General features: G+C 43.7%; 2 protein-coding genes across 6 annotated transcripts in view; both read left to right on the top strand.

Moving 5' to 3' along the window:
• The window catches only part of USP30 (ubiquitin specific peptidase 30), a 63,503-nt gene that overhangs the window by 23,715 nt on the left and 12,380 nt on the right, over positions 1-27,408 (top strand). For 2 of the 5 annotated variants that reach the window (XM_038575416.1, XM_038575417.1), the window contains 5 exons: positions 14,052-14,161; positions 15,476-15,658; positions 20,987-21,090; positions 26,045-26,143; positions 26,734-26,779. In XM_038575416.1, coding sequence (XP_038431344.1) covers positions 14,052-14,161; positions 15,476-15,658; positions 20,987-21,090; positions 26,045-26,143; positions 26,734-26,779 — 542 coding nt within the window. Of the gene's footprint in view, positions 1-9,504; positions 9,553-9,578; positions 9,695-14,051; positions 14,162-15,475; positions 15,659-20,986; positions 21,091-26,044; positions 26,144-26,733; positions 26,780-27,408 lie in introns of those variants that run through there. The other 3 variants (XM_038575414.1, XM_038575413.1, XM_038575415.1) reach the window with 3 other exon arrangements.
• On the top strand, positions 1,344-1,665 carry LOC100686354 (60S ribosomal protein L39-like). The gene has a single exon (XM_038575426.1). It carries the CDS (start codon positions 1,375-1,377, stop codon positions 1,528-1,530), a length of 156 nt encoding a protein of 51 aa, XP_038431354.1. The 5' UTR covers positions 1,344-1,374; the 3' UTR covers positions 1,531-1,665.

The following is a 27,408-nucleotide window of genomic DNA, read 5'->3' as shown; positions in this document are numbered from 1 at the left end:
TGTCTTTGAATCTAAAATGAAACTCTCATAGACAGCATATAGTTGAATCATATTGTCTTGTCCATTCTGCCAATCTTTGGATTTTAGAGGGTTTAATTCATTTACATTTAATGTAATTGAGGCGCCTGGGTGGCTCAGTCAGTGAAGCGTCTGCCTTCGGCTCAGGTCATGATCCCAGGGTCCTGAGATGGAACCCCGTGTTGGGCTCCCTGCTCAGTAGGGAGCCTACTTCTTTTTCTCCCTCTACCTGCCACTCCCCCTGATTGTGCTTTCTCTCCCTCTATCAAATAAATAAAATCTTTAAAAAAATAAAGTTAATGTAATCATGGATCATGTAGAAAACAAATTGCGTTTTATGTCTGTTTTGTTCCTTGGTTCCTCCATCACTGCCTTGTTTTGTGATATATGTATTTTCTAGTGTACCATTTTAATTCCCTTGTCATTTCTTTTACTATATATATTTTTTAGTTATTTTCTTAGTGGTTGCCCTGAAGATTACCATTAACATCTCAATTTATAACAACCTAGTTTGGATTAATACCAACTTAATCTTATTATTCTACAAAAACTTTGCTCCTGTGTATCTTCATGTCTCCCATGTTTTAAATTGTTATAGTTATAAATTACATTTTTATGCATTGCATAGGCACGCAATGTTCAACATAGATTTACAATTATTGCTTTATGTAGTTGTCTTTTAAATCAGAAGACAAATATGAGTTACAAACAGAAACCACATTTTTCATTTTTTAATATTACCTTTATAGTACCTTTACTAATGCTCTTTATTTCTTCAGGTGGGCTTGAATTACTAACTAGTGTCTTTTACATTTTGGTCTGAAAAATTCCCTTTAGTATTTCTTACAGGGCAAGACTGCTAGAAACAAATTTCAGTTTTTGCTTATCTGGGAATGTCTTCATTTCTCCTTCATTTTTGAAGAGTCATTTTGTCAGATATAGGATTCTTGTTTAACAGGTTTTTTTTCTGGGGATCCTGGGTGGTTCAGCGGTTTAGTGCCTGCCTTCTGCCCAGGGCGTGATCCTGGGAGTCCCAGGATCAAGTCCCAGGATCTAATCCCGCATCAGGCTCCCTGCATGGGGCCTGCTTCTCTCTCTGCCTGTGTCTGTCTCTGTCTCTCTCTCTGTGTGTCTCTCATGAATAAATAAATCTTAAAAAAAAAACAGGTTTTTTTCTTTTACAACATTGAATTTATCATATTCAATGTACTTTCTGTACCCTATAGTTTCTGATGAGAAATCAGTTGTTAATCTCATTGAGATCCCTTTCATGTGTCACCTCTCTTTCTGCTTTCAAAATTCTCGCTCTCTCCTTTCCGCCGCCATCCTGGTTGCGTGTGGTTGACTGTGATCACCATGTCTTCTCACAAGACTTTCAGAATCAAGCGATTCCTGGCGAAGAAACAAAAGCAGAATCGTCCTATTCCCCAGTGGATTTGGATGAAAACTGGTAATAAAATCAGGTACAATTCCAAGAGGAGACACTGGAGAAGAACCAAACTGGGTCTGTGAGGAAGCATCGCACATCATGAAATAGCAAACATAATTGGCACACATATTTAAGCCACATGGAGATCACATGTTCCTATCTTATCAATATGGAAACATCCTTCCTACCTGGCCAATAGACATGTCTTATCAAGAGAATGATTTTCTCTGTTACTATGCCTCTATACCAGTAGGTTGGTTCAATAATAAATGTGAGACCTTTCAGCTGAGCTGCTGTTGTGTCCTGATTTGTGAAGTACTGAATTCCCCCTCCTGTCAGATCTCACATAGCACCATCTGATAGAACTTTCTGCAGTGATAGAAATGGCCCTTGACAACGAAGTATTTAAAGTGTGGCTAGGGGACGCCTGTGTGGCTCTGTCGGCTAAGCATCTGCCTTTGGCTCAGGTCTTGACGGGGAGTCAGCATGTCTCTCTCTCTGCTCCTCCCCCTGCTCATGTGCTTTCTCTCAAATAAAATCTTTTTAAAAACAAACAAACAAACAAACAAACAAAAAACCCCACAAAATTCTCTTTGTTTTTTGACTAATTATTTATGTGTCTAGGTGTGGATAAAGAAGTGAATCCTCCTTGGAATTCACTGAGTTTCTTGGATGTGTAGATTATTGTTTCCCATCACGTACTGGAAGTCTTTAGCCACTATTTTTTCAAGTATTCTTTCTGTCCCTTTTTTCTCTTCTTTTCTGGGAGTCTCATTGTGTATGTGTTATATGCTTGATGGTGTTTTAAGGTCTCTAAAGCTGTATTCAGTGTTCTTTCTTTATTTTTCTTTCTATTCCTAAAATGGATAATTTCAATTTTTGTGTTCATTGATTCTTTCTTCTGCTGGTCAAATCTGTTGTGGAGTCCCTCTAGTGAATTTTTCATTTCAATTGTTCTTTTCAAGTCCAGAATTTCTATTGGATGTCTTTTCATAATTTCTATCTCTTTTAAAAAAGGTTTTATTTATTTATTCATGAGAGACACACACAGAGAGATAGAGGGAGAGACAGAGGCATAGGAAGAAGCAGGCTCCATGCAGGGAGCCCTATATGGGACTTGATCCTAGGACCCAGGGATCACGTCCTGAGCTGAAGGCAGACGCTCAACTGCTGAGCCATCCAGGAGTCCCAATTTCTATCTCTTTATTAACATCCTGTATTTGGTGAGACATTGTTCTCATTCTTTCCTTTAGCTATTCATACCTGTGTATAGGAAAAATCTGCCCAGTTTTCCTGAGTCAGGAAAAACCCAGCTCTCTTTCCCGTGTTTCTCTTTTACTTTTCAAACTACTGCCACATTCATCACAGTTCTGTCACCAGATTTCTAATACCATGATCTCTCATAGCAAGCAAATTTTCTGTAACATCAGCTAGATGTCTTACAATTTAATTCAATCCTGACACTATTTACCTGGAGATAATGTCAGATCCCACAGGTTAAGGGCTCAGTCCCAAAAACTGCTTCCACTCCACTACAGATACCAGTTGCAATTAGTAGGTCCCCAGGTTACCTGTAACTTCTGCCCAATTTGGCTATAGACTAGAGGCTCGCATGACCCTCTTCTCGGGTTCAATTAATTTGCTAGGGTCTTTCACAGAACTTTGGGAAACAGTTCCTTACATTTATCAGTTTATTAAAGGATGTGATAAAGGATACAGATGAACAGCCAAGCATACAAATACATAGGGTGAGGACTGAGAGTGTCCCAAGTGTGTAGGAGCTTCTTGTCCCCATGGAGTTGGGGTGCATTTGCCAACTTGGAAGTTCTCCAAAGCCCTACTATTGGGATTTTATGGAGGCTTCCTCATATAGGCATGATCAATTATTAACTCCACTTCTAGCCCCTCTTCCCTCTCTGGAGGATGAGGGGTAGAGCTGAAAATTCCAACCTTCTAATCATGGCTTGGTCTTTCTGGTGATCAGCTTCCATTCAGAGCCCACTCAGAGTCACCTCAGTAGAATGAAAGATGCTCCTAGTGGTCTTATCACTTCAGAAATTACAAACTTTTCAAGAGCACTGTGCCAGAAACTGGGGGCAGATAACAAACACTTTGGAAAACTATCTGGCAATTTCTGGAAGCAATGTGCTAAGATCTTACAAGACTACTGTTTGAACAGGAGTGGGTGACTTTGTCATTTTTAGTGGGGAAAAGCAAAGAAAAGAATCCAGTCATTATTTGGCAAGACAGAAATTAACATCAAATAGGAGGCAACATACACAATTAACAATATTCATGCTCTAAAAAGCCTATAGGGGCTTGTTAGTTTAAGAAAGTGAATATACACAATGTATGAACTGATCAGTCATATAAATTATGTAATGATTACTGCAATTGCTTATTGCAAATTATTTTATAAAGGACTTACATTGAACAGCTACCTAGGAAGGGTTAAAGGTGGGCTGATTGTCCTCAGGATCTGGAGTAGGAGGAGCTTAAAAGCTGAGTTTTAGGATTCCTCTGGAGACTGGAGATCAACCAGGATATAAGTTACCAAGGTTGCAATAATTCAGAAGTATTGCATAAAGAAAGACAAAATTATATATAATATTCTTTTTTAAAAAAGATTTTATTTTATTTATTCATGAGAGACAGAGACACAGGCAGAGGGAGAAGCAGGCTCCATGCAGGGAGCCTGACATGGGACTCAACCCGGGTCTCCAGGATCAGGACCTGGGCCAAAGGCCGCGCTAAACCATTCTGAGGCACCCAGGCTGCCCTATATAGTCTTCTCCTAAAAATTGTGTTTTTTTGCGATGCCCGGGTGGCTCAGTGGTTGAGCATCTGCCTTTGGCTCATGGCATGATCCTGGTTTGGGGATCGAGTCCCGCATTGGGCTCCCTGCTAGAATCCTGCTTCTCCCTCTGTGTCTCTGCCTTTCTCCCTGTGTCTCTCATGAATAAATAAATAAGATCTTTAAAAAAATTGTTTAACTGTATAAGAAATATAAATGATCATTAAAGAAATTAAGATAACATGCAAAAGCATTCATAGGAAAATAAAAAATACTATATACCACAAAGAGATAAACAGAGTTACTACTTTGGGAGTATATCCTTCCAGTTATTTTTTGATGCTGGGACACCCATACATAAATATCTTTTTACATATTTGAGATCATATTTATCCTATGGTGGCTTGCTTTTTTTCACTTTTTTACAAGCTTCTAATGAACAATTCTGACCAAAAAGAATGTCAATTTTGATACTATTTCCCTTGTTTTTCAGGTTTTAAATTTTTAATTACATTTTGCATAAATAATGCATGCCCATGGCACAAAATTCACAAAGGACAAAAGGATGTCTTTCTCTGTCCTCTGTAACACAGTTCCCTTACAAGAGGCAAGCTGTGTTCCCAGTTTCTTGATTCTCTCTATATTTATAAACACTTAATTTTTATTCTCTCTCACAAATGACAGCATTCCATTTCATTGTCCTGCACCTTACTGTTTTCTCTCAACATCTTAGAATATTCCTTGTCAATCCACAAAGAGCTGGCTCATTTATTTACATGGTACACAGTACTCTGCTGTGCAGGGTTACCATAATTTTGCTGAGTATTTAGGTTGCTTCTAATCTTGTAGTATTAGCAAGGAAGACCGTAATAATTATCTTTATTCCTATATGTGTATGATAAATACTTATGTCACAGAATATGCAGATTAAAAATTTCTCTAACTAGTTCAAATTGCCTTGGATGGAGATAGTCATGTGCAAGAATGCCTACTTCTTCATATAGTTGACATCGTTGTGCATTGTATTTTTCATGCTTTCAATCTAATATATATTCAGTCAGAGAAAGAGAGACAGAGACTAAGAGATCATTTTTAAGGTATTGGCTCATATGACTGTGGGAGTTAGCAAGTCCAAAATATTCAGGGTGGGCCAGCAAGGCAGAGACCCAGAGAAGAGCCAATATTGAAGTTCAAGTCTAAAGGCCATTTGCTAGCAGAATTCTTGCTTACTTGGGGGAGGTCAGTCTCTTTGTTCTATTCAGACCTTCAACTGATTGGATGAGACCGATGCACATTAGGGAGGGCAATCTATTTTACTCAAAGTCCACAGATTTAAATATTAATCTCACCAAAACATCCAGAATAAAGTTTGACCAAATATCTGGGCACCATGACCCAGCCAAGCTAACACATAAAATAAACCATCAGACCCAGGGAAAATATGAATTGCCTAAGTTCACACAGCCAGCTAGATGGAAGTTTTGGTCTAGATCTAGAACCAAGGATCTCTTTATTTAAGCCCAGTTCAGACTTGTAGTTTTAATACTAGTAACACATTTGATGCCACAGAGGGTTCAGGTTAAACAGAGAAACCCTTTTCACCTCTGCTAAACATTTAGAAATCTGAGATGATGCCTATCTTTCACCTCATCCCCTTCTGGCCGTGGGGTCAACTCACAGACTCATCTGGGAGAAGGGAGAACCAGCCCTGGGACTGTTCTGACATGATGAGGGCCTACTGTGTGGTCAGAGGACTTCTGGGAAAAACAGTAACAACACAAAAATGCAGGAGAATCCTGGAGTGCCGTTTTGAGGCAGAATTTACCCATTTGTGAGCCATTTTGTTGTTACTGTTATGTTTTTTGTTTTGTGCGTTGTTGTTGTTGTTGTTGTTTTTTGAGTGTGTCTATGAAACAATCACGTCAGAAAAAAAAAAAAACAATAACAAAATTCTGTTAATGCTTGTGTCCTTCTGTTTTTATTTTCTCTGTCTGGAAATAAAAGCAAGTGTTTCCTACGTGTGAAAGGATCTTGTCTTTCCAGAACAGACATGTAGGCCCAAAGCTGAGGAAAGAACACAGCAAGTGCTGCATAATCTAAGTTGACAGAGTTGCTGGCCAGAGCCAGCCATTGGGGCCCATCCTGCCCTCAGGGTTTACTAAGAGGGATTGGATTGCTGTGGCTTTTGAGAAGAGGTGCACCCAGGTCTCTACTAATGAGAATTCCCTAAGGAAAAGCCTATGTCAAACCCTGCATCAAGTTCTAAAAACTGGAAAGGAATTCAATGCTCTTTTTCATAGTCTACCTATCTAGTAGAAAAATACAGCACAATGATAACTTTTCAAAATATTTTTTTAAATATTTTTTTTATTTATTTATGACAGTCACAGAGAGAGAGAGAGAGAGAGAGGCAGAGACACAGGCAGAGGGAGAAGCAGGCTCCATGCACCGGGAGCCCGACGTGGGATTCGATCCCGGGTCTCCAGGATCGCGCCCTGGGCCAAAGGCAGGCGCCAAACCGCTGCGCCACCCAGGGATCCCAACTTTTCAAAATATTAAAAAGAAACCTGATTGGATTCTAGATCTTTCTGTGGCTTTGTGTGACCGTATGATTACAATTTCTGAGGTCTGTCTTCTGAGACACAGGGGAGCTAGGAGACAGAGTGAGGAAGGTGTTCAGAGCTGGACTTCTCTCTTTCCAGGTCACTTTCTCCTCTGGAGTCTGGGAGAAGACTTCTGAATCACATTTGAGTTTTAAATTCAAAAATAAACAGGACAGTGATTTAAATATTGTAATGAGATGGATCTCTGAAAGTAGTTACAGAGTTGCATTATTTAGGGACCTACTCCATGGTGTGTAAGGAGGGGGTCTGGGGCAGTTGGAAAAATACCACTTCAGGTTTTTATCTTGTGGAGTTTAGGATCTCAAATAAACCATTTACCTGCAAAATAATCCCAGCAGCTGAGAGATGCCAAAGGTTCTGACAGATGACCTTGTGATCTCCCAGGATGCTGCAAATCCTTGATCTGCCTGATGGATGTTAGAGCAGACACTGCCTCATTCCTGGCAGTAGCTTCATCATAAATTAGTAATATATCCTTATTTTTCAGAATCTCTATTAGTCAATGACAGCCACACCCCTACTGGTTAGAGGAACAGCAAGGACCAGGCTGCAGGCATTGTTAACTTCATAGAAAGTGGGTACAGACCTTCCTTGACTTCTATGGGGCTATGTTCCCATAAACACATCATAGGTTGAAAGTATCCTAAGTTAAAAATGCATTTAATACACCTACCCTACTGACCATTACAGCTTAGCGTTGCCTATCTTAGATGGACTCAGAACACTTACATTAGCCTACACTTGGGCAAAATCATCTAACAAAAGCCTATTTTATAATAAAGTGTTGACTATCTCCTGTAATTTATTGAATACTTTACTGAATGTGAGAAACAGAATGGCTGTATGGGTCAAAATGGCTCTATCGATTGTCTACCCTCCTGGTCGCCAGGCTGACTAGGGAGCTGTGGCTGGCTGCCGTTGGCCAGCATCATGAGAGAGCATTGAACTGCATATCGTTAGCTCAGGAAAAAGATCAACACTCAAAATTCAGAGTAAGATTTCAACTGAATGCATGTAGTTTTCATACCATTGTAAAGTCAAAATATCATAACTCAAATTATAAGTTAGGGGACTGTCTGTACTATTATTACTCATGTGGTCATTGCAAGAATTAAATTGAGATAAGGCATATAAAATGGTCAGAAATTTGTAAATTGATCAACTATACTCTGTAATGCCAATTATTTAAAATGGTATGTAGACGCTGAGCATACCTGTTAGGATGGCGGAGCATTCACTAGGCAGGCTACAGTAGCAGCTCTCAAAATGTAGATGCAGGACCCCATTTTGAGGACCTTCTGTGGGGGTTATTGAGGTCAAAACTATTTTTCTAATAACACTAAGACTTTTTCATTTGCCCTTCCCACTGTCACTCAATCATGTGTGTACCCTTGAGTTTTCCAGAAGTACACAACAGGTGATGAGGTCACAGCTTTGATGTCTAATGAAATGCATGCTTTGGTATTCTTGGCCTTTAAAACTTTTCAGTCTTGATCAGTGGTTGCCGAAGGCTGGAAGTACGTGGAAGAGTGAACTACAAAGGGACAGGGGGTGGGACGGCTGGGTGGCTCAGTGGCTGAGCACCTGCCTTTCGCCTAGGGCGTGATCTTGGAGTCCCGGGATCTAGGTTCACATCCGGCTCCCTGCACGGAACCTGCTCCTCCCTCTGCCTATGTCTCTGCCTCTCTCTGTGTGTCTCTCATAAATAAATAAAATCTTTATAAAAAATAATCTTAAAAAGGAGCACCAATTCTCTCTGTTCTAAGGCTCTAGAAGCTGTGTTGTCTAATGTGGTAGCCACCAGCCACTTGCAGTTATAGAGCTCAGGAAAAGCACCTGGTTCAAAACCAGATGTACTTGGTACAGCAAAAGAATGTAAAATGATCTCGTTAATAACCTTTACAAAGAAATGACACTATTTTGGACCTATCGGGTCAAGTAAAAGCTGTGGTTCATACTAGTTTTTCTTTTCTTTTTTCTTTTTCATTTTTTTAACTTTCATGTGGCTATTAGGAAATGTAAAATGTGGCCTCCGTTGCATTTCTTCTGGAGACACAGACTTCACTGCCCATCTCGTTTCCACCACGTGTGAGCTGCTTACTGCCTCCTATGAAGTGTGGGTCCTGTCAGGATTGGTGTGAAGGTTGAATGCGAGTAGCGTATGTGACGTACTTAGCAATGCATGGGAGTTTGGTGGCTATTATCAAAGGCCGGGGGTTCTCGACGGACGCCGTCAGCGATGGGCCACGTGTCTCTAAAGGCCCTTCCTCTGCAACCTAATTCCACTCTGACAATACCAGAACTACGGGGGCCGAGGCCGACCCCGCTTTCGGGCGGGACTGCCCTCTTCATAACGAAAAAAAAATTTTTAAATGACTCCAGGAGCTGGAAGTGGGACACCTGTATTTAAAATGCACGGAGCCAGCGACAAAGTTGATAATCCAGCCGGCCTGCGGGCCGCAGAGCCTCCCTTGGCAACCGACGCCGGCGCCCGTTGCTAAGGGTGGAGGACGCGGGAGGGGGGGCGGGAGAGAAGGGAAAACAAGGATGTGGTCCGTCCGCTCTGCTTCTCGGGCGGCAGCCGCTTCCGGTTCTCGAGGCAGCCGGTCCTCCGTCCTACCTTGCCCGGAGGAGCCGTGGGGCGGCGGCGGCGGGTTCCGCCGCGTCGGGAGCCTTCGGAGCCGCAGGTCCGGCGCGGTGGTGGCGGCGGGGGCGGGGGCGGCGGCGGGTCTCCGGCGCGGCGGCGATGCTGAGCTCCCGGGCCCAGGCGGCGGTGACCGCGGCCGACCGCGCCATCCAGCGCTTCCTGCGCACCGGGGCTGCGGTCAGGTGAGCCTTGGGGGGCGGGGCGGCCGGGGCCCGGGGCCCGGGGCCCCCAGCCTGGGCCTGGGCCGGCCTGGTCGCGGCGCCCGCAGCGCCCCGGGGGCGGGAGCGAGCCTTCCCGGGGCTTCGGCGTCGGGCGCGTTCAGGGTCGGCGGACGGGCCCGGGGCCTCCGGCTGCTCGGCAACGCCATTCTGTCGGGCCTCCCCGGTGGTGCCGGCGCCCCGAATTCTCAGCCCCCCCCTCCCCCCCCGCCAGCGCCGCCTCCAGCCCCGTCCTTGTCCCCAGAACTTCCAGACACCCTGCGGCTTGAGAAGCCTCGAATCCTGCCGGCGGCCCTCAGACCTCTCGGCGCCCCGCAGGCCTCCCAGGAGCCCTCAGCCCTCGGCGCCCCAGCCCCGGGGCCGCCGCCGTTCCCAGTGTCGCCGAGCTCCCCAGCCCCGCCGCGGTTCGCACCGCCCTGCAGGGCAACCCGGACCGGCTCGCCCTGCCCCCACCTCGTCGGTACCCAGCCCTGTTATCGCGCCCCTCCGCCCCCAGTTAAGACAGCGATCCCTTATTCTGCGTGGGTCCTCAGTCTTATTAGCCAATTCCTATCTTGCAAGGGGCCCGGAACAGATCAGGACCCCTTCACCTGTAGAGGCTTGGAGGCCTGGTAGGGTCTCCCATTCCTGCTAGGGACCCCGATAGTATGGGGCCCCGATCCATAGGGTCCCTATGTCCCTTCTCTTCTTCATCATCTGCCCATGGGCTCCAGGCCCGAGGGCTGAACGCTGCACCCCCATTCCCGACCCTAAATGACTTGAGACCTGTTGCTCAGCCTAGCTGCTTTTCCTCTGGAACCGGTGCAGGTTTATTTTATTTATTTATTTTTTTTTAATTTTTTTTTTAATTTATTTATGATAGTCACAGAGAGAGAGAGAGAGAGAGAGAGAGAGAGAGAGAGAGGCAGAGACACAGGCAGAGGGAGAAGCAGGCTCCATGCACCAGGAGCCCGACGTGGGACTCGATCCCGGATCTCCAGGATCGCGCCCTGGGCCAAAGGCAGGCGCCAAACCGCTGCGCCACCCAGGGATCCCCCGGTGCAGGTTTAAAGAGCTTATTATTCCAGGCCCGGGAGCCCTCAATGGCTCTCCTGTCCAGTGCCCCCATTCTGGAGACGGGAAGCAGGCCTTGAGACGGCTTTGCCTGGGGCCCTGCAGCTGACCTCACCGTAGAGATGGGGGAGAAGACAGATCTTTTTTAACTCCCGGACCCCACTGCCCTCCTTGTGTTGTCAGTTTGCAGAGGAATGGGGGTTTCCAGGGTCACCATTTGACCCTGGGTTTTTTTGTCTATACTTTGCTGAGGACCTGGGCAAGACCTCTCCCCGCTTCCACACTCTGTCCTTCAGTTTCCCTCACGAGGTTTAAGCACAGACTTGGCATGAGTTCAGATCCACACTGCCTCTCTCACTTTGACCAAGTTGGCTACATCTCTTCCATGAAAATGAAGATGATGGGCCGCCTGGGTGGCTCAGTGGTGAGCGTCTGCCTTTAGCTCAGGGCATGATCTGGGGTCCTGGGATCAAGTCCTGCATCAGGCTCCCCGCAGGGAGCCTGCTTCTCCCTCTGCCGATGTCTCTGCCTCTCTCATGAATGAATAAATAAAAAAAAGAAAAATAAAATGAAGATGATATTAGAGACTATCTCTGTCAGGTTGTTTTGAGGATGAGATAAGATTATCACAGTGCCTGGCATATAGTATGCGCCCTTAAATATTAGCATTTGTTCAGGGGATTTAAAGCAGTTGTAAAGTGCTTTAGAATTTCAATGATGGTTTTGTTTTATTTTTAACCTTTCTAGCACTTTGGTTAATATACCTGTTGTGTGGAAGTCAGCACAGTAATGCACTAAGAAATTCAAGAATAACTTTAATGAATGAAGTTCGGATAATGATACTTAATAATTGTAGTGGCTAGCATTTCTTAAGCCCTTAATTTTGCTCTAGTGCTTCTTTGAGTCTCAGAACTCCATGAGCTAGGTCTCATGGTCATCCCCATTGTACAAGTGACAAAGCTGAGCTTGAGAAGGTAAAACGATGCTCTAAGGACTAGCAAGAGCCAGAATCGAACCAGATTAATGCAACACCTCTTTCTTTTTTCTTTTCTTTTCTTTTTTTCTTTTCTAAGATTTTATTTATTTATTCATGAGAGACAGAGAGAGGCGGAGACATAGGCAGAGGGAGACATAGGCTCCATGCAGGGAGCCCGATGTGGGACTCAATCCTCGGATCCAGGATCATGCCCTGAGCTGAACGCAGATGCTGAACCACCTAGCCACCCAGGCCTCTTGCAACACCCCTTTCTTTCTTTCTTTTTTTTTTTTAATTTTTATTTATTTACGATAGTCACACAGAGAGAGAGAGAGAGAGAGAGGCAGAGACACAGGCAGAGACACAGGCAGAGGGAGAAGCAGGCTCCATGCACCAGGAGCCCAACGTGGGATTCGATCCCAGGTCTCCAGGATCGCGCCCTGGGCCAAAGGCAGGCGCTAAACCGCTGCGCCACCCAGGGATCCCCGCAACACCCCTTTCTTAACCAAGTTCTGTGCACATTCTATTGACTCTATCTTGGGGAGAATAAAGATTTATTTGGAATTCAGTTAGCAGTTATGTATCATATTGGTTACGACATAGGAAGATGGTGGATGTTGTAGACAGAGTTACTAGCGTTGAATTGAATTGATGTTGACTGAGCTGAACTCAGAACAATAGTCACATGATCCAAATATTGGAATAAGAATATATTATACATATACACATACCAAACACTCATCTACAGTTATCTGTTGGCACACATATATATATTCACACACGTATTGTTTATTTGGTGGAAATATATAACTTTGTATATAACTTTAAATCGCTGAAATGTCTTTGTAGTAAAAGAATAACTTAAGTGCTTAAGTCGAGTTAACTCGAGTTAACTCGAGTTAAGAAAACTTTAATTTAGTAAATTAAAAATTTAATTTTAATTTTAATTAAAATTTAGTAAAATTTTAATTTAGAGTATGCCTTCTCTCTGTTTAATAATCTAAAAGATAGGGATCCCTGGGTGGCGCAGCGGTTTGGCGCCTGCCTTTGGCCCAGGGCGCGATCCTGGAGACCTGGGATCGAATCCCACGTCGGGCTCCGGGTGCATGGAGCCTGCTTCTCCCTCTGCCTGTGTCTCTGCCTCTCTCTCTCTCTCTTTGTGTGACTATCATAAATAAATAAAATTAAAAAAAAAAAGATAAATTCACTTATATGTGTTTTCTCCAGTGTCCAATCATTCAGGAAATGCTATTAGGAACCTCTTAGGTGCCACGTGTGATCTAGAGACTTGGGATATGTCAGTGAGCAAAATGGACAAAGATCCCTGCCTGCAGGGACTTTGCTCTCTCTCCAGTGAGGGAGACAGACAATAACCGTAGCTGATAAGTGAATGCTATGTTAGAAGGTGATAAAAAGGGCACCTGGGTGGCTCAGTTGGTGAAGCATATGCCTTTGGCTCGGGTCATGATTCCAGGGTTCTGGGATTGAGTTCTGCATTGGGTTCCCTGCTGTGTGAGAGTCTGCTTCTTCCTCTCCCTCTGCCTGCCACTCCCTCTGCTTGTGCATGCTCTTGTGCTCTCTCTCTGTCAAATAAATAAATAAAATCTTTAACAAAGAAGAAGAAAAAGAAGGTAAAAAGAAAATCCAGACCTAGGTAGAAGAGATGAGGAATGCAAGTTCTAATTGTTGGTTAGAAGTGAAGGGGAGGTGAAAGAGCCATGCAGTGATAGGGAGGAGAGCATCCTGGCAGAGGGAGCAGCAGTGCAAAGGCCCTGAGGTAGCCAATATAGTGGCAGCATGGGAGGCAGAGAACCTTGGCCTCCTCTCTGAGTGAGATGGGGCTTCTGTGCCCTGACTTAGATTTTAAATACTAATGTCTAAACATGCTGATTGAGGCAGCCCTGATGGCTCAGCGGGTTTAGCGCCGCCTCCAGCCCAGGGCGTGATCCCGGAGACCTGGGATCAAGTCCCACATCAGGCTCCCTGCATGGAGCCTGCTTCTCCCTCTGCCTGTGTGTCTCTGCCTCTCTCTCTCTCTCTCTGTCTCTCTGAATAAATAAATAAAATGTTTAAAAAAAATAATAAACATGCTGATTTTCAAGACATAATTCTATACTGTATTATTAGTTCAAGTTGAAAGTTAGGTGTTTGGTGGGCTAGTCGGTTATTTTATTTTATTTTTTTTTGCTAGTCGGTTATTTTAATGAAATGTTATTTCTTCATACCTGTATCTGTATTTATACATATTGTGTGTGTGATTAGGGAAGACAGTAAACCTATTTTCCTTTTTAGATATAAAGTCATGAAGAACTGGGGTGTTATAGGTGGAATTGCTGCTGCTCTTGCCGCAGGAATCTACGTGATTTGGGGTCCCATTACAGAAAGAAAGAAGCGTAGAAAAGGTAAGAATGAGGTCATTATATCATAGTCTGCAGACTTGACCCAACCCGTTATTATTCCAAAACAGTACAAAAAGGGGAGGGTATTTTTGTTCTCTTGGATCTCCAGTTTTGGGGCAGTGTTTTCTTTTAAACAGAAATTAATTTTAATGACTCATTACTTTAGGCATAATGAAAAGATTTCTGTCTTCTTCCCCTCTAAAATCTTGAGTTTGAGCCATGCTCTGTAATGAAAAAGTTCACATGGCTTAATTGTCTGACTGTTCTTCTTTATATGGCGCTCGTGTTATTCAATAGCACAGCTGACTGGTTGTGTGATGCATTTGTGGTTTCACTGAGTAGCTGCTAGTCAGCTTGTAAGAGTTTCCATTTAACATCTTTAATACAAAACTCTGTTTCCTTATTTTATTTTATTTTATTTTATTTTATTTATTTATTTATTTATTTATTTATTTATTTATTTATTTATTTATGATAGTCACACACACAGAGAGAGAGAGAGAGGCAGAGACACAGGCAGAGGGAGAAGCAGGCTCCATGCACCGGGAGCCCGACGTGGGATTCGATCCCGGGTCTCCAGGATCGTGCCCTGGGCCAAAGGCAGGCGCCAAATCGCTGCACGACCCAGGGATCCCCTGTTTCCTTATTTTAAAACAGATATGTTGATTAAAATTCAGCCACAGCAAGCAAACCAAAAAAGGGATTGATAGAGCAAAATGGTTGATCATTGTTAGGTCTGGGGGTGGTTATGATTGGAGTTGATTATATATCCTCTCTTCTTTTGTGCATGTTTAAGAACTCTTATAATAAAAAGTTATAAAAAAATATTTCAGCAGAAAAGGGAAGTATGTCAGATTTTGTTGATCTCTTTGCAGAAAGACTGATCAGAATTGCTATGGTGGTGTCTTTCTAACTGATTACAAGAACAAAATCATTGTCCTGGGGAGCAACAAAAAAACAATTGTTTTCTTCTGTTCTGACATTGCTTTCTTATCAAAGGAGAGAGAGAGAGATGTTATGAAGTGTTTTTGTACACTCAGCATCAACCAAACTGTGCCAGACACCGTGGTGGTGATCAGAAGTAACACATGATAGGAGACCTGTCTGCTGTCACTTACAGACTTCTGAGGGAGCAGCCCTAGGACCAGGGCTCTGTACGGACAGGATGCCTGGCCCCCTGATGTGTGTGGATAAGGACTTTGTGAGATTGGGATTTTCAGTTTCAGGCTCCAGTACAGAAAGTCTGACTCCTGAATGGGAAAGAAAGAATTGGGCCAATGTGATGTGCTTTTCTCTTCTTTTCCCTGCTTTTTTCAGGACTGGTGCCTGGCCTTGTCAACTTAGGGAACACCTGCTTCATGAACTCCCTGCTACAAGGCCTGTCTGCCTGCCCTGCTTTCATCAAGTGGCTGGAAGAGTTTACCACCCAGTACACCAGGGATCAGAAGGAGACCCCGCCCCACCAGTATTTATCCTTAACGCTGTTGCACCTCCTCAAAGGTATCTGGCTGGGAATTTAAAGGGGTTTGTGTACATTTTGAAAGCAGCAGCCCAGATGACAAGTGAAGGATTAATAGCTTTTGTGTGAAAAAAAAATCACGTAGATCATCATGGAAATAAACAAACAAAACCACCAAGGGCCCAGTAGATATGAACAGCTGTTAAAAAAAAAAAATTAAAGTTGTAACCATTTCTTTTAAAAATTGTCAGTTTATGAACAGCTTTTTAGAAAAGAGAACAGATCCATGCCACTTAAGTATTTTGATTGTATGAAGTACTCTGGTTTATTAAAGTTTAGAAAAAAGAAGTGTGTTAGCCTAAGTAATAAGGTAGTTCACAGAAGAAATAGTGCAGGTTGTATTGAGTAGATATAACAAGCGTCTAATAGGTACTCAGTTGTTCAACTCAGCCAAAATGGAAGAAATAGAAATAATGTAACAGTGAGGTTAGCTTTGTTTTACCCATCAGCAAAGACTGAAAACTCCCCAGCCCTGCCCTGCTGCTGGACAGTATATTCAAATGTGCTGCTGGTGGTGTGACACAGGGCCAACTTTCTGGAAAGTAGTTTGGAACTACACGGTGATACCTTGCAAAGTGTCCAGGACCATTTGACCTAGGAACTCAGTAGACCGTGTTTGACACTAACCTGAAATGGAGTTCTTTATTTAATTTAATTTAATTTAATTTAATTTAATTTAATTTAATTTAATTTAATTTAATTTATTTTTTATTAATTTAATTTTATTTATTTATTTTATTTTATTTTATTTTATTTTTTTATTTTATTTTATTTTATTTTATATTTTATTTTATTTATTTTATTTTATTTTATTTTATATTTTATTTTATTTATTTTATTTTATTTTATTTTATTTTATTTTATTTTATTTTATTTTATTTTTTATTTATTTTTTTATGAGAGAGAGACAGAGGCAGAGACACAGGCAGAGGGAGAAGCAGGCTTCATGCAGGCAGCCTGACGTGGGACTCGATCCCAGGACTCCAGGATCACGACCTGAGCCAAAGGCTCATCTACTGAGCCACCCAGACACCCCTGAAATGGTGCTCTATGAGCAAATGAGTTCAGGAGTGGCCGAGCAGCAACCCTGAGCTGGGAGAGTTCTGTGGAGACAGGATTTGAAGAAATCACCCATTCCACTTCATTTTTCAACCAGCTTTTTTGCCCGTAGAATAGTTTTTCCTTCCATAATGCCCATTAACATCCTGAGGACATGCCCCAGAACGTGATTTGGGGAAATGCTGTTAGGTGCACAAAGATTTCCTAGCACCTGGTTATAAGGAAGGGCCCGGGAGGAGAGTTGGTGGGTGTCCAGCAGCAAGAGGTCAGGCAGTCAATGGGATATTATGTAGCTATTAGGCATCACCTTTGTAAAGTATTTTTTGTTGTTTTTGTTGTGGTTTTTTTAATGTGGGAGGGGCATAGGCTATAATGTTAAGTTTAAAAGAACAGTGTTCAAAATATGTTGTAATTTGACTTCAGCAAAGCAAAGATTTCCGCAGATAAAGGTTGGACAGAAAAAGACCCAAATGTTTGCCACAGCCATTTTGGTCTTATGCAGTTGACCTCTCAGAAACATGAAAACGAAACAACAGTATTTCTAAAGCTCTCAACAGCAGGTATGACTCTCACAGTCAGAAAAAAAAATTGGGTTTAAAAAACACTCAACTCACTGTTGCTTCACTGAGATATATTCCCGGGTGATCTCAGCCTGACACAGAAAGCAAGTTCTGCTCTTCTGTATAACAAGTGATTAGAAAAGAATTTCTTCTACTACCCTGTTTAAAAAAATACCATTCCCTAGCAGAAAGCTGAAATGTGTACACAGGCAGATAACACAGGTTCAGGAATTGTTGTGGTGTGACCACTGGCTCTCCTCCTCACATGCATGATGTGGGGCTGGGAACCAGAGCCCGTCTGGGTGGCTCCACCTGGAATCTGTGTTCCCTTCCCTGCTTCTGCTTTTCAGGGTCATTTATTTTGGTTTTCAGAGATAATTTGTAATTTGACAAGTAATGCATGAATACATTCTCCTTGTAAAAAATTAAAGCATCACGCATAAAGCTACAGTTCCCTTTATCATTGCCTTCATCCTGTTCCCCTCGTTTCTTCCCAAAGTAAAATACAAGTGTATCCTCCCAGACTGTTTTCTGTGCATTTTGATAAGTTTCTAAGCACCCATAGAAATGACATACTGATTTTCGTTTATGTTTTTTCATAACCAAATAACAGAATCATATCTGTGTTGGAGAGATATCTGTTTCAGTACAGGTAGCCCCACTTCATTCTTTTTTTTTCCTTTTGTGAGTTTATTGGTCTTATGTCTTCTGTGGATAACCTGCTCATTCCCATCGCCCAATTTTTTTTTTTTTAAGATTTTATTTATTTATTCATGAGAGACAGAGAGAGAGAGACAGAGAGAGAGAGAAAGGCAGAGACACAGGCAGAGAAAGAAGCAGGCTTCATGCAGGGAGCCTGACGCGGGACTCGATCCCAGGTCTCCAGGATCACGCCCTGGCCTGAAGGCAGTGCTAAACTGCTGGGTCACCAAGGCTGCCCCCATCACCCAATTTTTAAAAATTGTGGTAAAATTTCCGTAACAGAAGATGTATCGTCCTCACCACTTTTAAGTACATATTTGGGTGGCATTGAGTACATTCACAATGTTTGACAACCACACCCACTGTTCTCTTCACCAAGGCTTTTCCATTATCCCGTCCTGAAACTATCCGATAAGCAGTGTTTTTCCATTCTCCTCAATCCCCAGACCCCAGAAACTACTGTGCTGCTTTCTGTCTATGAGTTTGACTATGTATCTCATAGAAGTAGAATCATAGAGTATTTGTCCTTGTGTGTCTGGTTTATTTCACTCAGCGTGGTGTCCTTGAGGTTCATCCACATTGTAGCATGGGTCAGAATTCCATTCCTTTTTAAGGCTTAATATGAATAATACTGCATTGTATGTACATACTACCTTTTGTTCATTCATTAGTCAAGGGACATTTGGATTGTTTCCACCGTCAGCTACTGTGAATAATGCTGCTGTGAACATGGGTGTACAGGTATCTACTCATGTCCCTGCTTTTAATTCTTTTGGGTATATACCTAGAAGGGGAATTGCTGGACCAGATGGTAATTCTGTTTAATTTTTTTGAGGATGCATCATACTGGTTTCCAGGGCAGCTGTACCATTTTGTATTCCCCACCCCTCTGACAGTGCATGAAGGGTTCCTACTCTCCACATCCTTGCCAACACTTGTTATTGTCTGTCTTTTGGATAGTAGCTATCATGGGTGTGAAGTTAAATCTCGTGGTTTTGATCTGCATTTCCCTACTGATAAGTGAGGTTGAGCAGTTGTTATGTGTTTCTGGCTGTGTGTATAGTTTTTTTGTGTGTTTTTTTATAAATGTCTACTCAAGTCCCTTGTCCATTTTGGAATTGGGTTGTCTTTGTTTTCACTGTTGAGTTCAGGGGTTCTTCATACATTCTGGATCTCAGTCCCTTAGCAGATATGTGATATGCAAACCTCATTCACTTTCACAGTGGCACAGTATCCATGTGGGCAAGATAATATTATTTAGTTATTTGCTTCCAGGGCCTTGTTGGTGTAAACAGGCCTCAGTGAATATTATTGTTTGTGCCCTAGTTCACACGAGCCCGTCTCCCTAGCATAGATCCTGAGAAAGTCAGATTGCTAGAATATGAATTGTAGGATATGAAAAGTAGTAGACACTGCTGAATTTCCCCACAGCATTTTAGGCAAAATTAGGCTAAAGGGGACATTCAAATTTTCCTTAGGAGGGAAAAAGCTAACAGGCTACCTGAGGAGTGTAGGAGGAACAAGGGAAGGAGGGTACAAATCTGGAGGGTACAGGGATCCCTGGGTGGCGCAGCGGTTTGGCGCCTGCCTTTGGCCCAGGGTGCGATCCTGGAGACCCGGGATCGAATCCCACGTCGGGCTCCCGGTGCATGGAGCCTGCTTCTCCCTCTGCCTATGTCTCTGCCTCTCTCTCTCTCTCTCTCTCTCTCTCCGTGACTATCATAAATAAATAAAAATTTAAAAAATAAAGTTAATTTAAAAAAAAAAATCTGGAGGGTACAAATCTGACACCAGGGCATATCTGCAGTGATCAGACGAGCCTCAGGACTTAGCATTGGCTACCAGGGCTGCTGCTTCTCCACAGGTTACCACCCAGGGTCACCACCAAGTCCAGGTAGGGATGGAGGTGGTATTGCTGAAGAACCTCCCAAGCCAGAGCCTGAAGGATTCAAAGGAAGGTCTCAAGTTCTAACTAACTGCAAAGCAAAGAGAAGAAAGAGGCTGGTTTAGTTCTCCTAGAGGTTATTGAACTTGGGAAGCTGCACTGAGGTGGCAGGCCCCTGTATTTTTATCTCCCACACTCTAGCAATACCAGTCCAGTGAAATATAGTGTGGAAGGGGCCACGAGCAAGATCAGGAACCAGCAGACTGTGGCCCGTGAGCCACATCTGTGTCACTGCTTTTGTCAGTAAGGTTTTATTGCAACAGCCATGCCCATTTCCTTGCTCTTTATGAGTGCCTTGGTACTATAACAGAGTCAGATAGGGGCTGCAGAGCCTCCAAAGCCAAAAATATCTCCTGTCTGACCCTTGACAGAAAAAGTTTGTCAACCCTTGATGTAGCTGTAATTATAAACTCATAAGTCCACCAAACTTGGATTTTTGTTTATTAAGCTTGATTCTACTTATGGTTGAAAAGTAAACTGGGGCGCCTGGCTGGCTCGGTTGAATGAATGTCTGGTTCTTGATCTTGGCTCAGTTGTTGATCTCATGGTCATGAATGCAATCCCCACAATGGGCTCCATGCTGGGTGTGGAGCCTACATTAAAAAAAAAAAAAAAAAAAGGAAAAGAAAACTACTCAGCAGCCCCTTTCAGGCTGCACATATGGCTTCCTGCTTTGCTATAAAATCAGAAATTTGAGGGCAGACAAACACAAGTGAAGGCCCCTTGGCCCCAGAGAGAGTCCTATTGAAGGGAGTCAACGATTTATATATATATTGATGATGGCAATTCAAATAGCTGAAATCAGTTCATTTAAATACTACAGGCTCATGAAAAATCACATTCATTCAGTAAACACGTGGTGCCTAACAGCCCTCTAAGCCTTGGGTAAAGCTACAAAGAGGAATAATGAGAGAACTATAATTCCAAGGTAAACTTTACAGTGAGATGAATGCTTAATTGGCTTTGATGTGTGGTCCGGTAGGTTTCCTGGTTTGTTGTTAGGCTAGTGAATCTAATAATTACATTACCTTTTTGGTTTCCAGCTTTATCCTGCCAAGAAGTCACCGACGATGAGGTCTTAGATGCAAGCTGCTTGTTGGATGTCTTAAGGATGTACAGATGGCAGATCTCTTCATTTGAAGAACAGGTGAACACCCTATTCAAAATCCTGCTCACTAATGCATTGGGGCCTGAGCTGGCAATGGTGGCAGAAAACTAGTCACCTTGCTGCCCCATGAGGAATAAATGCCAGTATTGACCTTGCACTTGCCTGGTTGGAGTTTACATTTCTGGGATGGTTTAGTATTCTGGGACCAGATCATGAACTTTGTTCCTATTCTCATGATCAGAGGAGAAATGCAGCCTTTTGTTTTTGTTTTTTTTTTTACCCTGTGGATGGAGAGGTTAACCGGATAGGGTTTAAACACATAGTTGCCAAAGAATGAGCCTCTTTTTTATTCTTTTTTTTTAAAATAAATTTATTTTTTATTGGTGTTCAATTTACCAACATACAGAATAACACCCAGTGCTCATCCCGTCACCCATTCACCCCCACCCTCCTCCCCTTCCACCACCCTAGTTCGTTTCCTAGAGTTAGGAGTCTTTATGCTCTGTCTCCCTTTCTGATATTTCCCACACATTTCTTCTCCCTTCCCTTATATTCCCTTTCACTATTATTTATATTCCCCAAATGAATGAGAACATATAATGTTTGTCCTTCTCCGACTGACTTACTTCACTCAGCATAATACCCTCCAGTTCCATCCACGTTGAAGCAAATGGTGGGTATTTGTTGTTTCTAATGGCTGAGTAATATTCCATCGTATACATAAACCACATCTTCTTTATCCGTTCATCTTTCGATGGACACCAAGGCTCCTTCCACAGTTTGGCTATTGTGGCCATTGCTGCTATAAACATCGGGGTGCACGTGTCCCGGTGTTTCATTGCATCTGTATCTTTGGGGTAAATCCCCAACAGTGCAATTGCTGGGTCGTAGGGCAGGTCTATTTTTAACTCTTTGAGGAACCTCCACACAGTTTTCCAGAGTGGCTGCACCAGTTCACATTCCCACCAACAGTGTAAGAGGGTTCCCTTTTCTCCGCATCCTCTCCAACATTTGTGGTTTCCTGCCTTGTTAATTTTCCCCATTCTCACTGGTGTGAGGTGGTATCTCATTGTGGTTTTGATTTGTATTTCCCTGATGGCAAGTGATGCAGAGCATTTTCTCATGTGCATGTTGGCCATGTCTATGTCTTCCTCTGTGAGATTTCTCTTCATGTCTTTTGCCCATTTCATGATTGGATTGTTTGTTTCTTTGGTGTTGAGTTTAATAAGTTCTTTATAGATCTTGGAAACTAGCCCTTTATCTGATACGTCATTTGCAAATATCTTCTCCCATTCTGTAGGTTGTCTTTTAGTTTTGTTGACTGTATCCTTTGCTGTGCAAAAGCTTCTTATCTTGATGAAGTCCCAATAGTTCATTTTTGCTTTTGTTTCTTTTGCCTTTGTGGCTGTATCTTGCAAGAAGTTACTGTGGCCGAGTTCAAAAAGGGTGTTGCCTGTGTTCTCCTCTAGGATTTTGATGGAATCTTGTCTCACATTTAGATCTTTCATCCATTTTGAGTTTATCTTTGTGTATGGTGCAAGCGAGTGGTCTAGTTTCATTCTTCTGCATGTGGCTGTCCACATGCAGAACCCACTTCTGGGTTCTCTATTCTGTTCCATCGATCTATGTGTCTGTTTTTGTGCCAGTAGCACACTGTCTTGATGACCACAGCTTTGTAGTGCAACCTGACATCTGGCATTGTGATGCCCCCAGATATGGTTTTCTTTTTTAGAATTCCCCTGGCTATTCAGGGTCTTCATTCTTTTTTTTTTTTTTTTTGCCTCTTTTTCGTTGAGTGACTTTGCATTTCACTGGTTGCCAGGAACACCTGGGTCCTTCAGAGAGAGGCAGGTGGCTTTACTTTACCTTAGAAAGTAAGCTTCAGCCTGCAGCCACACTAAGCTGTAGTGTGCATGGGAAAGAGGCAAGCATGGCTGCACGTTGGCCTCTTCTCTCTAAACTCATCAGAGTTTCTGGCCCAGGGCCTTACCCTCATCTTGATTATTATTGATCTCATTAGTCAACAGTAGACTTACGCTGCCAACCACTTCTCACTGTCTAGAGCTAGAGCCATGGGGGATGTATTGGGCCAGGTGCTTGCCTCATGGGAGTTCTCTACTGTCATCCTCATAGCAACCCTGTAAGGACTCACTCTTACCGTCCCCATCTTGCAGATGAGAACACTGAGGTTCAGAGAAGCAAAGTGATGCACCCAGAGTCACACAGCTGTTTTAGTGGCAGAGGCAGGATTTGAGCCAATCAGGTTCTCCAGTGCACACTGAAGTTCTGCCGTCTTCTGCAAGACATTCCTTTTCTCAGGGCCACATCCTTCCATGATTCACTGTGATGGAATAGGGTTTGGGTCTGACTCCAGCCTGTCTTGACATTTCTCTCCCTGGTGAACCCCTGCTCCTGCTTCAAGGGTTGGTCTAGATGCCTTGTCTGTGAGCCTCCCTGGAGAAGCTGGGCCTTCTTCAGGCTATAGCACTACTGCTAGATAAAATAGCCAGGCTGCCACATCTGTCCCTCGAGGGCCTTATTTATCTTTGGGATCTTCCATCACTCTCTTGCTTGCTGGTGTTCATAGCCTAGGAAGAGATTCATTCATAAGCGCAACAAATGTATATTGAGTGCCTGCCTCAGGCAGCGCCTGTTGAGGGCCTGGGTTTGCAGAGGCAAATGTGACTTACAGGGCTCCTGCTCGCAGGGAGTTTATATTCTGGTGGAGGACTGGAGCCAATAATGAAGCCATTTCAAGATGGGTTAACAAGAAGATAAGCATGCTTATCTTAATAAGATGAGATGTGCCAGTGAGATGAATGGGGGGAATGTAGTTGGGGGAGGTGGTAGATGTGCCAGTGAGAGTGGTGGGGGGAATGTAGTTGGGGGAGGTGGTAGAGAAAAGCAGTGGGGAGACTCCCTTAGGTAGAGAAGGCTCTTGTGGAGATGTTAGGTTATTGCTGAAGTCTAAAAAGAAGGGAGACCTATGAGGAGCTGGGTGCCAGAATGTTCCAGATAGGACCGTACAGGGTACAGGGTGAGAGCCTTGAGGATGCCGTGTTTGGGGAAGGGCAAGGAGCCCAGCGTGGCTGCAGCCAGGGGCTCAGACGGTGGCGGGGAGCCGATTATGCAGGGCTTCAGCCACCCTGGGCTGGAGTTGGGCTTCTACTGTGTGCAGTGGGGGGCCACTGGCGGCCTTGTACAGGGTCTGCTCCGACCTAGTCTGTTTGAACAGACATGCTGTACTGGAGGGGTCAAAGTGGGCCAGAAGGAGCAGAGAGGAAAGTTGAGAAGCCATTGTAGGTGTCCGGGCCGCCGATGGCCTGGTTCAGACTGGTGTTGAGGCAGGGGAGACAGAGTCCTCCATAATTCAGGGTATGTGTTGGGGGTAGAGGACTGCCGCTGCACCAGCAGGAGGTGACGGGGGTGGGGGCTTATGTCAGGGAGGATCCTTGCAGGAAGGTCTCCTTCAGGAGGTACCTTTTCAGCAGAAATGTGAAGGATGAGAAGGAGGCAACTGTGTGAAGATATGGGTGGGCTTCCCAGGCGAGGGCACAGGGAAGAGCAGGCCCTGAGCAGAAGGAAGCTTCTGGCTCATGGAGCAGAAGGAAGCCGGGGTGCAGCGTGGCGAGTGGGGCAGGGAGCTTGAGGGGCCAGATCAGGTCCTCAGGCCTCGTGGGCCAGCTGAAAAGGGGGGATTTACCCCACCAGTGAAAGCCACTGGGAACTTGAAAGCAGAAGAGTAAAGGCATTTGCCTCTTAAAAGATCACCCTGGTGAGTGGAGGGAGAGCCCAGCAGGGTCAGTGCCATCTGAGTTCGGAGGAGGAGAGACTCACCCATCCCAGAAGAGCCAGGGCTGGCTTTGGCTTTTGAGGAGAGGGGCTCCTTAAAGAGCAGCCCCCTGCCATACGTTGTAGCAATTCCATGTCCGGGTGTATGCCCAGAAGAATGGAAAGTTGGGACTTCCACAGATACTGGTACGCCCACATGCATAGCTGTATTTTTATTTTTTTAAGATTTTATTTTTTTTTATTTACGAGAGACACAGGCAGAGACACAGGCAGAGGGAGAAGCAGGCTCCTTGCAAGGAGCCCAACGTGGGACTCGATCCCAGGACCCCAGGATCACGACCTGAGCTAAAGGCAGCTACCCAGGTGTCCCTGCATAGCTGTATTATTCACAGCAGCCAAAAGGTAGAAGCAGCCCAGGGTCCATTAACACATGAATAGATAAGCAAAATGCGGTGTGTGTATGTGTGTGTATGTGTGTGTGTGTATACACATGCAATAGAGTATGTATACATGGACATACTTATGTATACACACACAATGGAATGTTACTCAACTTTAAAAAAGGAAGGAAATTCTGACATGTGCTATCACATGGATCAGCCTCGCAGACATTGAGCTTAGTGCAATAAGCCAGTCACATAAGGACAAACACAGTATGATCCCAAGAGTAGCCAGGTTGCCTGAGACAGAGTAGGAAGGTGGCCCCCAGGGGCTGGGGTAGGCAGTGGGGAGTCAGTGTTTGAGGGGGACAGAGTTGCAGATGGGAAAGGTAGAAAAGTTCACAGGATGGGTTGTGCTGATGATCACACAATAGTGTGAATGTACTTAGCCCTGCAGAACTCGTACGCTTAAAAATGGTGAAAATGGCCACCTGAACATCATGTGTGTATTTTAGCAGTAAAAAAGGAGTAGTCCAGTGGAGGGGCAGCCAGAACTGAACCAGGCTCAGAGACAGGTGGTGTGAAGGCCCCCTACAGCTTGCTCTCCTTCTCTCTCCTCTTGGGCCCCTTAGTTAAGGTCCTTTGTTGTGAAAATATCTAGGATATAAATTTCCATTAAATGGGCTGGACCAAAAAAATAAAAAATAAATGGGCTGGACCTTGAGGAGGTGGAAAGGTGCAGGAAATCTGCCTGGCGGCCCACAGAGGGGCACTCCTGATGCTGTGTCCGCCCTGTCTGAACCTTCTTTGCCCTTTGACAGGATGCACACGAGTTATTCCATGTCATTACGTCCTCCCTGGAAGATGAGCGGGATCGGCAGCCCCGGGTCACACATTTGTTTGATGTGCATTCCCTGGAGGTAAGCCATTAGTATTTTCAATCCATGTGTGAGGTTTGTGCATATTTCCTAGGTAGAGGAGGTATAAATATAATCTTTGTATAACCCTGAACTCAAAAGTAAGTCTCAGTAAAAATCAAGACTGGGCATGGAGCTGGGGGATTGTCTCAAGCTGCAGACTTTGCCATTGGTGACTGGTTAGGGGTGTCTAGGCTCTTTAAAATGACTAATTGCTGCAATTTGTGTTGGCTTTGAGAAGAAAAGGTATTTTCCCCGTATTTAACAGAGGGGACCAGGAACCATAGGAATGCTAAATGAAGCCTCATTTTCCTGGAACATTATAAATATTAGGGAGTTGATTCAAGTTACCTAATGAAGGGAGGGACATATTCCAGAGAGAGGAAATGTGTTTTGATATCATTTGATGAAGGATGAGGTACAGTAACCAACCAGAGAGGATCATTAGGGCTACTTTTAGGATCTCTCGTTAAAAGTTAGGTGTAAGTGATGAAATCCACAGAGAAACTTGAAAGCTTTAGGAGCAGGGTGAGGCAGGTAAAAGGGATCATAGCTGGGTTCTCAGTGTGTTTTTTTCTTTCTTTCTCCTACAGCAGCAGCCAGAAATAACTCCTAAACAAATAACCTGCCGCACAAGAGGTAATCATCCCCCTTGAACTGTAACACATAAGATAGGTACATTTGAGATATGACAATGATTTGCTTGTTTTTTTAAAAACAAAACAAAACACCGTTTTTTTCTGGTGACATCCTATCCAGCTTGAACTGCATGTACTTGCAAAGGGACTTGGGTTTTAGAAACAGTTTTGCGTTGGTTCCCTTGGGCCATCCTGAATTGTTGCCTCACACTGAGGCCTTGCTCAGTTTTAATGCCTCGGAAAAAGTGATGGACTTATTTCTACTTCAGACAAGAGTTTTCTTTCTACCTTCTTGAATTGATCTTGTGAGGAACTTCTTAAGCCGAAATGGTCATATCCTCAGCAAATGATCACGGTCCTCGTTAGAAGGAGTTTGTTGTTTTCTTAAGACCTAAACTTAAGGAAAAGACGCGTGAATTCCTTTGTGCATCAGTAGTAATAACAATGATTATCTGTTGAGCCCCAAACTTTTGCCAGGCACTGTAGCATCTCTTTTAAGCCTCAGAGCAATGGTGTGGAGTTAATCGTGGAGATAATGGGTTAATAATTGTCCCCATTTCCAGTGAACCAAACCTCACAGAGAAGTGACTTCCTGGGTTATAAAACTAATAAAAAGCAAAGCCAGGATGG

Source organism: Canis lupus, chromosome 26 (genome assembly GCF_011100685.1).
Source record: "Canis lupus familiaris isolate Mischka breed German Shepherd chromosome 26, alternate assembly UU_Cfam_GSD_1.0, whole genome shotgun sequence".
NCBI classification, from domain to species: domain Eukaryota; kingdom Metazoa; phylum Chordata; class Mammalia; order Carnivora; family Canidae; genus Canis; species Canis lupus.
The sequence above is the reverse complement of the archived record's forward strand: the minus strand, read 5'-3'. Positions and strand labels throughout refer to the sequence as shown.

What these genes read in the sequence shown, in the direction of transcription:
- LOC100686354 (XM_038575426.1), top strand. Translation starts at nt 1,375, where the DNA reads ATGTCTTCTCACAAGACTTTCAGAATCAAGCGATTCCTGGCGAAGAAA.